Source organism: Larus michahellis, chromosome 2 (genome assembly GCF_964199755.1).
Source record: "Larus michahellis chromosome 2, bLarMic1.1, whole genome shotgun sequence".
NCBI classification, from domain to species: domain Eukaryota; kingdom Metazoa; phylum Chordata; class Aves; order Charadriiformes; family Laridae; genus Larus; species Larus michahellis.
Window position 1 is genome coordinate 63,373,558 of NC_133897.1, and position 15,039 is coordinate 63,388,596.

Genomic DNA, 15,039 nt, shown 5'->3' on the forward strand with positions numbered 1-15,039 from the left:
GAAGGAGCCCTTCCTTCCGCCTGCCGCGGAGGAAAATCCAGGTCAGGGCGGGAGGGCCGGGCCTGCGCTCGCCAGCCCGCCTCTTTCAAAAAGGCGGCAGCGGTGTCCGAGCGCGTCAGGTTCTCTTCTGCCCTCGAGACGGGTCTCTCTCACTCTCCGCGCGGTGGAGGCGCAGCCCTCGCAGCAGTCGGGGTGCTGAGGGGGTGGAGGAGCTGCCCGGTCCCGCCGCTCCCCGGGCGGACCCGTGTCTCCCGATCGCGGCGCGCCGTTCTCGGGGCCGTGTCTGGTGTGAGGTGTTTCGGTCCCCGCCGTGGAGGCCCGCAGTAGGGAGGACTGCGCTCGCGGCCTGTCCCGTGGCTGGCGTCGCCATCTCCTGAGGGAGGGAGGGAAGTGTCGGTCCCCGCCGGGGGCACTTGGACGGGGCACGGCGCCTCCCGTGCCGGGAAGGACTGGTTGTGCTGTTGCCGCTTAACGGTCGCTGAAAGCTTCCATCTCCTTGGTATTGCTTTCCCCCTAGGAGCGAGAAGGATGGATGAAGCCGCTGTGGACTTGAAGCAAGCGCTCCCAAACGTGTGTGACAACGTGCAAATCCATGTGGAAGTTCATCAGAAATCAAGCAGGTCTCTCTGATCAGAACTTTACTTGCTGCAACTTGTGTCTGTTGCCTTTTGTCCTTGTGCGACGCACCTACAAAAGCGCACGGCGCTCGGCTCTGCGTTCTCTGTACTCCCCCATGAGTTTCCACACAGGTGTCGCATCCTAAGGTTGAACAAACCCATTTCTCAGCTTCTACTTGTGTGTCATGTGATCCAGTCTCATAATCGAGTTGGTGGCCGTATTCCAGACTTGCTCCAGGATATCATTGTCTCTTGTACAGTGGAGCCCGAAACTGTACACAGTGTTCCAGATGTGGTCTCACAAACAGACAGCAGATGGAAAGAATCGCTTTCCCTAGTGTTTGCACTCTTACTAGCACAGCCTAAAATAAGATTGTCCTTACTTGTAGCGCAGGCACACTGCAGACTCATTGCCAACCTGGCAATGGGACCTTTTGGTTGCCAACCAGGCAACCCTGGGTCCTTTTCTGCAAAGCTGCTTTTCATCCAGTTGGTCTCTGGTCTGTACTGTTGTCTAGGCAGGAGATGGAGAAACAGACCTTCAGGAGGTCTCTCTGAATAGCAGCCCTGCTTTCTAGTATACTGACAGCTCTCCCTGCTTTGGTATTATCCATAAACTTGCTGCAGTTGCTTTCTATCCCATTGTCCAGGGTGTAAATGAAGATGTAAAAACTGTTGGTCCCAATATTGACAGCGTCACCCCGCCTTTCCCCACGTGACTTACTGACAGCTCTGTTTAGTCTTTGTACTACAAATCACAACCATTTGAACTGGACGGTCCAGCTGCCTTGTTGTCCCATTTATCCAGTCCTTACCTTACCAGTTTGGCTATCTAAAAGCTATGGGAGAGTGTGTCCAAGGTTGCTAAAGTCAAGATGTAAAATATCCACTGCTCTCTTTTTGTCAGACTTAAGGAACTGGGAATTCACACTGGGAATGCATCACTGAAATTGCAAAATTAAGTTAAAGCCTTTCTGAAATCTTAAAATTATATTCCTTTTCCTGTAGTTTTTATGTCTTTTACTGGAATTCTCCTTATAAGGTGTCCCCATCCTGAGGCGTCAGCTGTCCTCAGGCATGAAAGCATAATAGAGCTTCCAAACTAAGTGGACCAAATCAGTCCAGTAGCTTGGCTGTGATTTTTTCTGTTTCACCTAGTGAAACGCAGTCAGATTGCATAAGCGATTTCCATTCTTGAAATCGTCTAGCTATGTCATTCCATGTCCCCTATATGACTGCAAACAGAGCAAATAGTATTATTTGGCTTGTGTCTTTTAACACACAAATTAAAAAACAAGTATTAAAGTTGTTGCTTTTGCAAACAAACTGAATTTGATAGGGTTTTTTCTGTAGAATGTTACGGGGGTTGAGTGGGTTTTGGTTTTTTTGGGGAGGTGTGTGGTTTTTTTGGGGTGGTTTGTTGTAGGGTTTTTTGTTGGTTTTTTTAGGGGGGGAGCTGGGGAGATTGTGAGATGGAAGCTGTTTTCCATATAGGCTTCGTGTATGAAATAAAGCACTCTGATATTAGTTCCTTGTAAATGTCAATGCCATAAATAATGCTGTTTCTTTTGTTGTTAGCACGGCGAAGAAAGAAGATATCAGGATGAGTGTCTTAAAGCTGTTGAACAGACATAACGTTGTATTTGGTGATTACAAGTGGACAGAGTTTGATGATGGTTTCCTTAACAGCAATGTGCAGTCCGTTTCGATTGTAGACACAGAGCTGAAACTGAAAGACAGACAGGTATTCACGGTCAAGAATGTACAGTTGTGTTCATATGCATATGATCTAGTTGTAGGTAGACTAGTGATAGACTACAGACATAAGCAAGACAAGGACTATAAGATGATGTAGCATCTTTTATTAGGCCGACTGGTATAACCAGGAAAAGGGGTTTGGGCCTACACTAAGGTCTGAAACAAGTAGTAGGCTTCAAAGCTGAATGCTAGCTCAGAACGGTAACTTTCTTATGTTATAATTAGATTTGAATGAGAAGTGTGATGTATTAAAAGTCTTTTTATGTCCATTCTAGCCTATTGACTTGAGCAAAAGCAGTCTTTCTCTTCATATTTTTCATCTGAATGAAGAAGGACCGAGCTCTGAAAACCTGGAAGAAGAGAATGAGGATATCATTGCAGCTAACCACTGGGTGCTACCAGCAGGTACCTATGTGATATTTCTGAAAGGTCTAGAGCAATTGCAATGAAAGAAAACCTTGAAAAGGCTAAAAGCGTTTACAGCGTTACCTGTTAAAGGTATTATTTGTATGTATTGTTTAACTTTGTCCTTTGTCGAAGGAACCAATATATTTGGGCTTTCTTCTTTATGGTTTTGACTGAACTACGGGTGATTCCACAACACATCCTTTATTTTTGTAATACTTGAGGATGGGTCGAAGCAACTGGTCTTATGGAATAAAATGTATAGTCATTATCAGAAGCATGCAGATTTTTAACCCTATAAGCTGCATTCCAAATGTGTATTTGGAGAGCCACAAGAAACTCATCAGTTTAAACATTCATTTTCCAGAGCCCAGTGCTGGCTTCTAGCCCCCAAGACAGTGCTGCCTTTGAAACAAACTAAGTTTGTATTGTATTTGTTTATAATATTTGAAACAAACTAAAGAGATTTAGAGTCCTGAAAAAAAATCTTCTGAAAAGAAGAATACACTCTGCAATAGAGTGTGGCCTCCCTGTTACTATCTTGTGCTTGGAGAAGTTGGATTCTGCACCTGGAAGGAGAAGTACAGGTGTAAGCTTAAGCTCAAAGAGAAAGCAATTCTGAGACGTTTCTTGCTCTTTCCGTGTTGTGAAAAGCCTAGCTATCCATTACATTTCTCTTCATGAAGAATTAAATCTGATACTTTGACATTATTCCCATATAATTGTGGTTTGTAATTGTTCAGTTGTTTTTTGTTGCTAGAAACTAACTGCTAGAAATGCTTGATACCCAAATTACAACTTTATTTTTTTACGCATTATTCAGCTACTTGCTGTTTTTCATCCTCTACATGTTGATGTTAAAAAAAAAAAAAAAAGGTGAATGATAAAATTGGGCTTAGGACCCTCCTTCCACCCCGACTTTTCATAGCTCTTTATCTTGGGGAAATGTAGGTTCATCTCCTACAGAAATGGAAAAGAATGGTATTTTTCCTTTCATGTTAAGATATTGAGAAAATTAATTTCTCCTCACAATTATTGGAGGAAACAGAAGTTGTGAAACTGCTGAATTTGTCTGTTAGAAAGTAGTGTTTGCATTTTGAGAAAAATAATACATATGTTTCTTTCTATATATTTTAATTGCTCTCATAAATATGTTCTTAATCATTAATTTTCGTTGAGAATAATTTGAAAACTGCTTTGTGCTGTAATGGTAGATTACAAGTTCCTAGATTGATTTATCCTAAGCAGGTATATAATATATTGCTTTTGCAGCTGAATTCCATGGCCTTTGGGAAAGTCTTGTATATGACACTGAAGTAAAATCACACGTAAGTTGAAAATGCATAACAATTAAAATTGCTTGAAGAGAAGTAAGAGTTGAAATGTAGCCTGTTTGAACTTTGCTGCATCCCATGGAGAAGTTACTTGAAAGTCACCTGCTCAAGAAAGAATTCTGATGTCTACTTATTACACTTAAATATTTTGAAGGGTAGGATAGTCTTAGCCATGTCGCAAAGCTGTATATTCTTATTAAAATCTCTATGTAATTTTGATAGTTCCATACTTCTCTGATGTACACTTAACAAAAGAAGGCAGAGCTGACTTTTTGACATTAAACATCTTATCTCAGACATACATCAATATGTGCTACTGTGAAGTCAGCTTTGCAAAAAATCTTAGCTTCCTTGTGAAACTGGATTCAGTGATGCTCATCCCACAAATTAAAGAATTTCTTCATATGCGTTGGCTTATTTTACAGAAATCATAAATTTAACAGCTGGAGGTGTTTTGGTAACAACTTAAAACTTCTCAGAAGGTTTTCACTTCTACTTCAGATATATTCATCAGCCTCCATGAAGAAAACAATTAATTTTCTGTAGAATAGAGTAGAAATTCACTTTATTAAAATACTACACCTTGTTTTAAGGCTCATTAATTGCATGTTTTTCTAGAAGGGGGGAAGAAAATTGGTAGAAAAAATAACTTCAAAGAGGCTTAGAAAAAATGTACATAGCATTCTTTGAAATCAATTATCTATTTCTTCATTGTGAAGGTCCCAAAAGATCTGTTGTGTCTTTGGTGTGGGGGTTTTTTAAAGATAAGGCAACTTTGGTGGCTTGCTATGGCTAAAAGAGAAGTGTGTTGCTATCAGCTGTATTTGCAGTGCTTCCCTTCTACTGGCACTCCTGTTACCTTGCAGTAAACTAACTGAGGAAACTAAATCACTAAAAGTGTTGAACTTAATGTGTAATGGGCTAATTTCCACCTGGTTTTGGTCCACTGTGGCCATAGCTCATGGTCACGTAACAGAAGTGGGTGCAGGCTAGGTGGAAGGGAAGGGAGTTTTAACTCTGTTTCTGGCAGCAGCTAGACAATTCATTGTCTTTGCAGTAATGTCAGCCAGCACTGTTACTGTTCATACAAATGCACATTGAATGATTTGACTAGGCTGCGCGCTCCCATTTGACTGCTGACATTTAATGACATTTAATTTAAATGACAGTCAGAAGAAACAAAACAGTTCCATGGGGTCATTTTCTAGTTTGAAGATTCTGTGCATTCATCAAAAGTTGCAATGATATAACTGCCAGAGCTTATAGAACTGTTGTCTGTACATGTATGTTGGTAGAAAGAAGTGGTATTGTATTTGTAATTGTATTTGCTGATATGACTCTAATTTGTATGTCTCTCTTTCTCCTCTTCAATTAGTTACTTGATTATGTGACGACAACATTACTATTTTCTGACAAAAATGTTGACAGCAACCTGATATCGTGGAACAGAGTTGTTTTGCTGCATGGTAAAAAATATCTGTCTTAAGTAATTCATTGTTCATCTGTTTATACTTTCTTTCTGAAAAAACTTCTATTGCACTTCTGCGTAGTGAAATTAGATGATCCAAAAGCACCAGAGAGAAGTATTCTCTCTATAATACAAATTTAGATGAAATGTAATGTCAGAATCAAATCAATGAAACTTATAATGCAGTGACAATAGTTGTTTTTTAAATTTTCATTTTTTAAGTGGTTGTGGTTTTTTTTATAAAGTGCAAAAATAATGCAGATACTGAGGATGTTAGGAGCCATATATTAGTTATCGTTCAATTGCAGTATTAAAAAAATTGTTTAGTTATCGCTTTATAAAAACTTTAGAGGAAACTGGGAAATCAATCTATGTGTTGTGTTATTAATGCTGTGTGTTCTGTTGCCAACTATGAAGGCAGTACTCTTGCTAATTTAGTTATTACTATTTCAGTGAAGCCATAATATTCAGTCATAGCTGACTGGAGGTTATACCATAAACGAGATTAGTATCAACTCCATCTATTTTCTTGCAAAATGCAGCTTGCTATTGATTAATTACAATTTTGTCATCAAGACTGGTATTCAAAAGTATAAGGTCATAGTGGAAATGTTTGTTGTGAGTCTTGATTATGCTTAAGTTATAACTATTTATCAGTTTAGAAGCTGCAGGATGTTGCTTGGAAAACTATTTCAGACTGTTAACAATATATCTATGATAGATATATTTAATTTTAGAAATGAGCTCATTATTGTCATCACAAAGAAGTTAATACTGGGAAATATACAACTGTTGTAGTGCAAAATACATTTACGCTATAATGGCAGTACTGGCTTTGAATGGAAGCACTGTCATCTGATTGATGTTATTAGTTTGTTTAGCACCCACACATCAACTTCCATACATTCATATTCTGTTTAACTATGCTTGTACCTGTCTGTTTGGAGAAAGTTTGTGTGGCTCTTCCATAAAGCGTCAAGCCAGGTCCAGAAGGTTTGTCCCAGAGCTTACTTCCTAAGATGCTCTGGGTTGCCCCAGGACAGAGATTTCTGGGAAAGTGGACAGCTGACCAAACTGGGCGTCATGTGTTTCTGTTTTGCATGTTAGAAGAGTATATTTCCGGAAGACATAAGTTTAGGCATAGCACTGATTTTTGAGACTGCTAATAAGCATAAGCCCGGCTAGGGTGATACACTTTGCTTCTGTGGCTGTTGAATATTTTAACTTTATGGTGTCTGCACACAAACTATTACGCTACCTATACTAATAATTGAGCTCGAATTTATATAATTTTCAGCTGTAGGACTGTAGTCTCAAAATACAATCATTGTTTGCTGTGGTTTTATTCTACAATTAGTGTTGTAATGAAATACGGTAGTTAAAAAGGTGTTACATGTAATTAACAATCTGATGCAGATTTTGTATAATGTATGGCTTTGATTTCAAACTAGGCCCTCCTGGAACTGGTAAAACCTCTCTCTGTAAAGCATTGGCTCAGAAACTGACAATTCGACTGTCATACAGGTGATCGTTTTTGGAAGTTTTTCACTTTAGTTTACTATTGTTAATTGTTCTTTTTCAGTAGCACAAAGATATTTAATATTTGATTTCAAGTAACTGGTGCCAAGTGCTAATGTTCATAGTTCTTTTATAGTGCACCTGGCTACCTTTACCTAACAGTAAAGTTGATCTGATAGAGACACTGGTTAGGATATTTTAGTGCCTTTTAAAATGTGTAATTATTTGTGCCCAGGTACATAAACCAAATTCCAGTGGTGATATCGTCATTTGCTTGTGCTCATATTGCACATCAAGGAATATTAAAGGGGAAAGGATCATAGAGTAATGAGCCTGTTGTTTGTATCTTCATGGTCAAGAAAACCTGTTTTTAATAGGTAGTGATTTTGTAACCAGTTTGTTTTTTACTTGGATTGTCTGAATGCCACAGTCTACAGAGATCTGTCTGTATATTAGACAAGTAATAAGGGTTAGCCTTAAACTTCATAGCAACTTAACAAACTTATATAAAAAATAAATGTTATATAAAGTACTAGATGTGACATAAACTGTAATAACTGGAGTGATCTGACTCTAGCTGAAGCTGAATTTATGATAAACATGGGCGATATAAAGTGTGGTTGAGATGTTTTGTCCTAAGGATATGCATGCAGAGCTAAGGAAATAAGCTTCATGCTTTTATATGTGTTCTTTATATACTTGACTAAATCTTACAAGAACAGAAGAAAGAGGCCATTAGCATTGTAACTGTTACTTAAACTATATTTAAATACCACCTGCTCTAAGGAAGGAATTTTGATAGCAATTTAATATAAAGAATTCTAGTGAGACATATTTCTGGAAATGACAAACTAAAAACAGGTATTATGTTTTTAAAAGTAAGTAATTTAAAATACTAATTATACTAATTCACAGAATTACAGGGTTGAGGTGAAGGGAATGAGACTTAAGAAGTTAATGATATTACTGACTTTTATTTACAGTAGAGTTGATACTTGTTTTTCCCTTCATACTTTAGGTATAGATATGGACAGTTAATTGAGATAAACAGCCATAGCCTTTTCTCTAAATGGTTTTCTGAGGTATGTATTGATGTAGCTAATTAAGTAGACTTTGTGTTTTAGAAATTACAGTCTTTCTGTTGAGCTTGTTTCATAAAATAACTGTGTGCTCCAAAGATTACTCAGAATAAATTTCCATCTTTAAATATGGTAAGGCTTGGAAAGTTGTGTGATAAGGAAAATAGTTAAACATAAGCATATGGTCTCTTTATAGAGTGGCAAGCTTGTAACCAAGATGTTCCAGAAGATTCAAGAATTAATTGATGACAAAGATGCTCTTGTATTCGTACTGATCGATGAGGTATGATTCTAATAGTGTTGAGGTACATAAAATTTAGCAGAAAGTAAATTGATGGGAGGGAACTGTGATAATGCTTATTTGTAAAGAACAATAAAAGCATCTTTATGCTTTTTTATAAGTTACATAACTTTGTGCAGAAGAGTGAATTTTAATCTTGACTACTGCAGTCTTGAAACGTTTGGGAGGAACACAGAATGATTTAGCAGGCAAATTCCAGCTGAAAATGAAGCAAAACCTTTCTTGGTGGAAATTCCCTTGGTGCTGTGTGGAGATGGAGTATTGTTTTAAACTTCAAAGTAGCCTAGATTTGTATTAGTTGTACTCTTACTGTGTTGGAAAGCTCTAAAAAGCATTATTACAGTTCGTTTCATTGTCTAGATTCTCTTCAGACTTGCATACATAAGCAACTTAGTAAGTATGTACCTTATTAGCTTTGTTATATTGGAGTTCCTATGGGGAAGCTCATTCTAAAGTCGATGTATTCATTATTCTGTTGTGTGTATGTCCCCTCATCCTGTAATTTAATTAAAATGAAAACCAGCCTTCGTTTCTAAACCAGAATTTTACTCACTACACTTTGCCTCCATGACATTTCTTTCCCTCTCCCTATAAATTCCTACTTAACAAAAGATTTTGAAGATGAATCTTTAGATACCAGACACAAGGATCTGAAGGTGCATTGTCTGGGTTATTTGCTTACTGCCAGCACTCCAAATGTGCAATCTTTTATGTGTCTTTTTTTATGATCGCTGGTATTTTTTCTTGTTTGGTTGGTTTTTTGTAGGTAGAAAGCCTCACGGCAGCCCGCAGTGCCTTCAAGGCAGGCACAGAGCCTTCAGATGCTATTCGTGTGGTGAATGCTGTACTGACACAAATAGATCAGATTAAAAGGTAAACTCATATTCTTGCAACAGCAAAAGGTAACTGACAATTTCAGGATTCCTGCTAAATCTTAATTCCTACTAAACCAAATTGGTTAGTGAACTATTCTTTGTTAATGGTGCTAATTGTGAAAAGAAATAGGAGTAATCCGACAGAATATTTTGCATGTAACTGAGTGAACAATCAAATCTACAGGTGGTATACTTCCTTTAAAGCTAGGGAGAGAGGCAGGACAGTTGGTCATGATATCTGCTTTGGAGAGACAAGAATAAGATCAATGAAGCACTCATTCACTATTTACAGCTTCTGGATGTCAATCTAAAGCAGACTTGCACGACACATGGCTAAGAAGCAATTGTTAATGATGCTTGGTCTGCTTTGTGTGCTGGATTTAGTGCAGTGTACTATGTCTTGTTTTATTCCTGCCACTTCCCTCCCATTTTGGGGCATACTTGGCTCTGTTCACAGAAAGAAAGGTGCCCTAGAATTTGGCCCTGTCTTGCGGCTAACTAATGGTGAGTGACTTATTCATACGTGAAAATTCACAGGCTTCATCTAAAAATAGCTCTGGTTGAGAATGTTCTTTCAGTATTTCTTAGAGCAAGGAGATGTTATTTCTCTTTTAAGCTCACTTTAATATCATCTGCAGTTAGAATGTGTCACATACTTTCACTGAATTGAAATGGAAAACATGTAGATTAAAGGTTCAAATTTACAAGTCTTCTTTTCATAATCTTTTTTTTTTGTGTGTGTGTGTGGCAGAAACTATACCAGTAGGCTCTAGGTTGTTAATGTACATCACTTCTAAAACAGGGTTGGAGAAACTACAGACACTTGCAAAACAGCTGAAAGAAAGAGTCTATGCATTGAAATAGATTGGTGATAACTGGCCAAGAGCTTCAGATCATTTAATATAATTGCTGCCTGACAACAGTGATGTGTCTGCTTATTGCATGAAATGGCTTAAGTCATAAGAAGGAAGGTATCAATTTGCCAGTTGCAAAAGGAGATAATTCTTGTACATGTGACCTAAAAATATGCTTTTATCTTGAAGGTATCCAAATGTAGTTATCCTGACTACCTCAAATATTACGGAGAAAATTGACATGGCCTTTGTAGACAGGGCTGACATAAAGCAATACATTGGACCTCCATCCACTGCGGCAATATTTAGAATATATCTTTCTTGCTTGGAAGAACTGATGAAGGTAATATTTTGAAAGCAAGACTGTAAAATGTCATATTTTAATAAATTTGACATTTCAGTCATACTTCCTAAATAACAAAAATACACCATTTTCATTCCTTCTCTGTATTTCCACTCTTACTGTAGAGTTTAATTTTGAACGTCTCTGAGTTTTTCACACAACAGTGTATAACTCTTCTTTCTAGTGTCAAATCATATATCCTCGACAGCAGCTCCTAACACTCAGAGAGCTAGAGATGATAGGCTTCGTAGAAAATAACGTGTCACGGTTAAGCCTTGTACTAAAAGAAATCTCAAGGTAAGATTCTGAAATTATACCTTTATATATATGTATGTATCTATGTTTGTATGTGTATATATATAATGAGTTGTGAAGTGATTAATTGAATTTCATAATAGCTAGAGTTCTGAAACTCTCACTTATTTTCTGTTAAGGTTCATGCAAAACCTTTCAGGGGACAAAAGGTGGAAGCAATCAGGATTTGCCAGCATTTCTTAGTCTCAGATCTGGTTTGGCTTAGTACTGCTTCTGGTTTCTGCTCTGCCCTTTGAAGTCCTCTTGACAAATTGCTGTCTGGATAAGTAAGATGCCTTAGGTTTCAGTGGATATTGTGAATTGTAATGGAGTTTAGCAGAAATAGCATTGGCCTTAGTTCCTGCTAAGAGAGTGTCTTGGAATGCCTTGCAATTGACTAAGTCAGTTTTAGCATCAAGATATAAGTGGACAGAAGCAAAGGGGAAAGGAGTGAAGTGTAAATGGAGATTGTTATGTTTTGCTGAGTATGCTAGAAGAACAAATAGTCTTTCATGACAGCATAACAATCCTGAAACAATAAAAATGATATTCACAATATCAAGCAATGTTTTTTTTCCAAAGTGCTGGACCCTATGGAACAAAATAAAATAACATTCATTAAGTTATGAAAGTGTGTTTTCCGTCTGTTCCTAAGTATGCAGTCTTAACCAGTAAGGAGTGGAAAAAAAACAAGTAAGTTTTTCCAGGCATTGAGGTTTGGGTTCTACATACACAGAGTGGTGCTTGAAGGACATAGAAACATACGAAGCAGGCGAAGTAAAAGAAGCTGTGAGTAAATAGTGGGAAGGAGATAAGCAGTAGCCGTGAGGTCCAGCCTTGAAAACAAATTTTTCAATTCCTTCCAAGTGTGGATGGAAGGTTCTGTCTGTACCATACCCTTTCCATGTAGACATTCCCCCGAATTTATGAGATATGGCACAGTGAGGTGAAGAGCATGATGTAAGCTTCAGCAGACAAACGTGACTATGCTCTTTCTGTACCCTTGCTTGCTTTTCTGTACTGTATAGCCTCAAACAGGCTGGTGTCGGCTGTTTGCTTCCTGCTTCTGCTAGAAGTGCTGCAAGTGACCTGCTGAATTGTGGTTTGAGGTTTTTTAGAGCAACTTAGGGGAGAAACACAGAAAAATTAAAGATCTTCTTTTAAGAGCAGGTATTTAGCATTTAAGCTGCACTTGTCTCTGTTTTACTATAGAAGAAGTGAAGGTCTTAGTGGCCGGGTCCTGAGAAAACTTCCTTTCCTAGCACATGCGCTTTATATTCAAGTAAGTTTATTATATTCAATTAAGTGTATTCTAGTCATTGTATTTTGGGTTGGTTTTGAGAGAGGTGGGAAGACATTTGGAAACTGCCAGAAGTAAAAGATTGGGCCTAAACCCCGCTTTTAAGCTAAATTACACTGTTTCTGCAGCTTTGTAGACTGAAACAATTTTGTGCTGCCCATAATTTAAAATGAGATTGAAGAAGAGGTGTGGAATTGACCTGTCCAATAGCATTGTACTTTTAATTAAATGTTATGGCAGACATTGATAGATACTGGTTCTCTAATAATTTCTTGCTGAAAGAAAACTCTGCCACTTTATAAATAATACTAATTTCTTAAAAACCTTTTTTGAAGCAAGTCCACAGTAATAGTGATTGATTTTACAGAGCTTGACTTTGACTTTACTATGCTAGCTGTTTTAAAAGAAACCTGTATTTTTATGTTTTGTAGCATTTTGAAAAATTTGTAATATGGAAGTCAAATAGTTCTCTTTTAAATACTGTGATCAGCATGTAAAATATTATGCATGCTTGTTGCTCTAGTGTGTCTAACAAAATGTTCTCTTATTTTCAGTCCCCCAGTGTTACAATGACAACGTTTCTTCAGGCTCTTTCACTTGCAGTAGATAAACAATTCGAAGAAAGAAAGAAACTCGCAGACAGCGTGTGATACTCTTCTGATTTATAGTTGTCTGTATTGTTAACTCTGCAAAGTATGTATTTTTCATACAAACTGTGAAACTTCTATGCATCTGTAAAATGAATTGTCAACACCTTAAAAAAAATGGAATGCCTAATACAGCTTTTTGAAATATTCATTAATAAACAATTAAGAAATTTTACAGCATATTTTTCAAAAGCGTTATTTCAAATGCCAAGAAGAGAATTCTAAAAAATTCTTGCTGAAAGTCGGTTTTCATCTTTTGCAGTTATTAGAAGTGGGCAGTCTTCCATTCCTTGTTTGTTAATCACTAACTTTCTATCCAAGCATCAGTTTTTATACTTTGGATTTTTTTTATATTTTTAATAGCATTAGAAATTCAGTCTTTGGATCTGATACGTCTGTCCTAAATGCACTGTTATTGCTGCTGAAACAACAAGCATGAAACTGGGAAGGATTCAAAGTGCTCAATGACGGCCCAGACCTTTTATACTGACATCTCTTTAGCTTGACATTTAATATCAAGTATTACTTTTTAATTACAGCAGATTCAAAAGCTTAAAATCAAGAGATCACTTAATTGTATTTTGTAATACTGCGCTTTTGTGTTGTTGCAAGGAACGTCAACCTGAGTGGACCATATTTTCTCACTGAAAACTTACACTGTGTAAGAAAGGTTCTTACACTGCTTAAGAAAGGTTCTTTAAAATGCATGAAGTTTGGTTTTGATTTGTTTTACAAACATGACATAAAAGTTACAAATCATCTGTGGAGAAAAATATTTTGTAGTGCAAAAGCCAGGAAATGTATGCATCCAGTTCCTAAAGGAACAGAGTCAACTTTTATATGGTAAATACATATCCTATATGATATAGGTTACAAAATCATCACCTCTTCTTTTTTCTTTTGTATTTAGAAGTATTTTATCTGCAGTCAGCTGAAAGAATGAAATGTAAGGGGAGTTTCCAAATTAGAAGTTTATTTTTTCTTAAATGAAGATAAAATAGTGAGATTTAAGTTGATGATACCCAGTTAAAGAATGCCTCCTAGCTGTTGGTATTGGAAATACTTTAATGATAGTGCATTTTTTTCCTTCCTAATTTGTATCTTTTAAATCAATGTTATACTATACATGCATGAGATGAAAGATTTTGTCATGAGCTATTTTTATTGATGAACACTATAAACTGTGCATTAAAAAACTGCACATAACTTGTCAATTGCTAGTAAATGTTTATTTTGGTATATATACTTATGTAGAGAGAGCCTTTTTATTAAGCCTGTCTAAGTGTCTATTCATTATATTACTTCTGAAAATAACTTAGTAAATATTATTCCCTATCCCCAAAAAAGAAAAAAAGAAGGGGAGTTGAGCGGGGGGGGAACAGAAGTGAGAAGATTGTACAACATTCAGTCATTTGCAATTGTGTACTCTCTTTTTCCCCACGATCATTGTTTTGGAAATATTGGTAAATGCAAGAAACTTCCATCAAAGCCAGGTATAGAAAGACTAAAGAAAAATGTTATGCAGACCCTAGTCCATAGTGGATTTGTGGCTTTTAAAGTAAAGAGATTTAGAGACTTAGAATAAGGATTCGTTCAATACAGGTGTATATTATTACGTGTGTCTGTCTGGGTGATCCATGTAATAGATACTTCCATGGTAATGCAAAAGCATGGAATTGCCTTCTGGTCTGGCTTTGAGATTCCTTAAGAACTGTAGAGGCTCTACAAATCTCAAGTTCGTGTGTATGTGTCATTGAGGAGATATACATTTTCTCTGCTTCAAAAGCAGACCTTACTAGCACTGCTTGTTTGGTCTTTCTGTAGACTCATTGATTACATCAAGGCTATAAACACTGTGAAGACCAGCTGTTTCTGCAGTTTGCTCCTCCTCCCCTCCTCATTCCTTGATCTGAGATGATGTCGTTTTCCCCAGCCATGTATTTTACCTTTTTCTTAGCATTTCATAGATGCACTGAGTATTTCTACTCAAGCTAGGACATGCTAGTATTCTGAGAGTTGAGCAGAATTTAGAGGCCATTTTTAGTATGTGCAGTTTTGGTAGTACATGGATTTGTGCTGTGGCTTGCAGTAGGTTAATCTTTTATTAAAATCCTAGTTAACTAGTTCTGATGAATGATTTATTTTAGGTGGCAATTCCAGAAAGAAGACTTGCACAAAGAGGGAGGCTTATTTCTCCCTGGTTTCCAGTTGTGGGGAAAGTAGTGCCCTACATTCCCTGCATAAAA

The 15,039-nt window shown here is 37.2% G+C and overlaps 1 protein-coding gene across 2 annotated transcripts; it reads left to right on the forward strand.

The window, feature by feature from the left end:
• Window positions 1-45: 45 nt before the first annotated feature.
• Window positions 46-14,005, forward strand: TRIP13 (thyroid hormone receptor interactor 13). Of its 2 annotated transcripts, XM_074573500.1 has the most exons (14): window positions 46-119; window positions 518-620; window positions 2,196-2,361; window positions 2,651-2,780; window positions 4,053-4,108; window positions 5,490-5,580; window positions 7,034-7,106; window positions 8,119-8,182; window positions 8,376-8,462; window positions 9,247-9,353; window positions 10,399-10,552; window positions 10,737-10,849; window positions 12,059-12,128; window positions 12,701-14,005. In XM_074573500.1, exons 2-14 carry the CDS (start codon window positions 529-531, stop codon window positions 12,794-12,796), a joined length of 1,299 nt encoding a protein of 432 aa, XP_074429601.1. In that variant the 5' UTR covers window positions 46-119; window positions 518-528; the 3' UTR covers window positions 12,797-14,005. The 2 variants fall into 2 exon arrangements, with proteins under 2 accessions (XP_074429601.1, XP_074429602.1); XM_074573501.1 differs by lacking the exon at window positions 46-119 and having other exon boundaries at window positions 420-620; window positions 12,062-12,128; window positions 12,701-12,923.
• The last annotated feature ends 1,034 nt before the right edge of the window (window positions 14,006-15,039 follow it).